The sequence below is a fragment of the Nesoenas mayeri genome (assembly GCF_963082525.1).
Source record: "Nesoenas mayeri genome assembly, chromosome: 25".
Classification (NCBI taxonomy): Eukaryota; Metazoa; Chordata; class Aves; order Columbiformes; family Columbidae; genus Nesoenas; species Nesoenas mayeri.
In genome coordinates this window covers 820,421-822,379 of record NC_137549.1, presented here as the reverse complement: position 1 = coordinate 822,379, position 1,959 = coordinate 820,421, and the positions used below count along the sequence as shown (strand labels likewise).

The 1,959-nt window shown below is 51.8% G+C and overlaps 1 protein-coding gene across 1 annotated transcript; it reads right to left on the bottom strand.

The window, feature by feature from the left end:
* Nucleotides 1-709: 709 nt before the first annotated feature.
* LOC308049465 (olfactory receptor 14J1-like) lies at nucleotides 710-1,648 on the bottom strand (the record flags this gene model as incomplete). The annotated part of the gene is made up of 1 exon (XM_080359148.1): nucleotides 710-1,648. One exon carries the CDS (start codon nucleotides 1,646-1,648, stop codon nucleotides 710-712), a length of 939 nt encoding a protein of 312 aa, XP_080215274.1.
* Between the last annotated feature and the right edge of the window lie 311 nt (nucleotides 1,649-1,959).

Sequence of the window (1,959 nt, the reverse complement as noted above, 5' to 3'; positions counted from 1 at the left end):
CAGACCCAGGTCCAGACTGGCTCCCCAGGACAGCATGAGGCATTTGGCCTAGGGGATCCTCAGGAAGGTCCTCCGGCCACAGTGCCAAAGCCACCTGCCCCAAGCTGCCACCTGCAGCAAAGGGTTTCTCTTTCCATGTTTTTTCTGCACACATACAGTGCCCCACTCTTCTCCTGGAACATCCCATCTCCCCACAGAGCCCTTTCCCAAGAGAGTTGAGCTATGCTGACCTGGCCAGCTGTTCCTGCCCCCCTTCCCACGCTCCATACAGCTGTGAGCTGGCGGTGCTGCTCTGCAGAGCAAGTGGACTGTGGTGCCCAGGGCCATGGGGTGAGTCCGCAGGCTCATGCTGGTCAGGGTGGGAGGAAGACCCAGCTCAGGGTGACTCCTGCTTACTCCCCCTCAGCACACAGACATGGCTCCTGCAGCCCCAGAGATCCCAGAGAGAGGATTCTGGGCAAACAAGGCAGTGCAGGGTCCTTCATTTCATTTAAACACACAGAGAGTACAGCTCTGCATTTACACAAAGATTATGGGTCACATAAGACAGGTAGATATGGACATAGACATAAGATGATAAATGATTTTGCTTGTGGAGAGCATTAATAAAACCAAGAAAAGCTAAAACCAAAGAAAACAAAAAAAACCTGCAAAACTCAGGCTGAGCTGTTTATGAGTTATATTACAGATAACATGCAGAAGAAAGAGGTCAGCTCATGACTGCTTTTGGAAAGCAAACAGTCATCAGTTTCCTTATGGCATCCTTGAGCTCCTGGTTCCTCATGCTGTAGATGAGGGGGTTCACTGCTGGAAGCACCACTGAGTACAGAACTGACACCACCAGGTCCAGGGATGGGGAGGAGATGGAGGGGGGCTTCAGGTGGGCAAACATGCCAGTGCTGACAAACAGGGAGACCATGGCCAGGTGGGGGAGGCAGGTGGAAAAGGCTTTGTGCCGTCCCTGCTCAGAGGGGATCCTCAGCACGGCCCTCAAGATCTGCACATAGGACACCACAATGAATACAAAACACAGAAAAGCTAAACAGGCACTGACCACAAGCAACCCAAGTTCCCTGAGGTAGGAGTGTGAGCAGGAGAGTTTGAGGATCTGGGGGATTTCACAGAAGAACTGGCCCAGGGCATTGCCCTTGCACAGGGTCAGTGAAAATGTATTGGGCGTGTGCAGCAGAGCAGTGAGAAACCCAGTGGCCCAGGCAGCTGCTGCCATGTGGACACAAGCTCTGCTGCCCAGGAGGGTCCAGTAGTGCAGGGGTTTGCAGATGGCAACGTAGCGGTCATAGGACATGATGGTGAGCATAGAATATTCTGCTACTATCAAGAATGCAAATGAAAAGAGTTGTGCAGCACAACCCGAGTATGATATGGCCCTGGAATCCCACAGAGAGTTGGCCATGGACTTGGGGACAGTGATGGAGATGAATCCTAGATCGAGGAGAGTGAGGTTGAGCAGGAAGAAGTACATGGGGGTGTGCAGGTGCTGGTCCCAGGCTATGGTGATGATGAGGCCGTTGCCCAGGAGGGCAGCCAGGTAGATGCCCAGGAAGAGCCAGAAGTGCAAGAGCTGCAGCTCCCGTGTGTCTGTGAACGGCAGGAGGAGGAACTGGGTGATGGAGCTGCTGTTGGACATTTCCTGCCTGTGGGCATGAGGACCTGTCATAGGAGGAAAAGACAGTGACAAGTGAGAGGAGAATAAACAGGCTGTTTCTCATGGAATAGCACTTCACCGATGGATGGAGATTTCAGCTCATTCTTTATTTCTACCAAGTGAGAAAGACAGGTCATCACACTTTAAAATGCAGTTTGGACATTTAATTTCTATGAACACACCTCTGGGTGAAAACTCCCTAAATTGGTGTCAGAACAAAAACTGACCCACACTCCCACCCCAACCTCAGAGAGCAAGAGCACCAGGGACAGGTGGAGAAACAGAAAAGAACA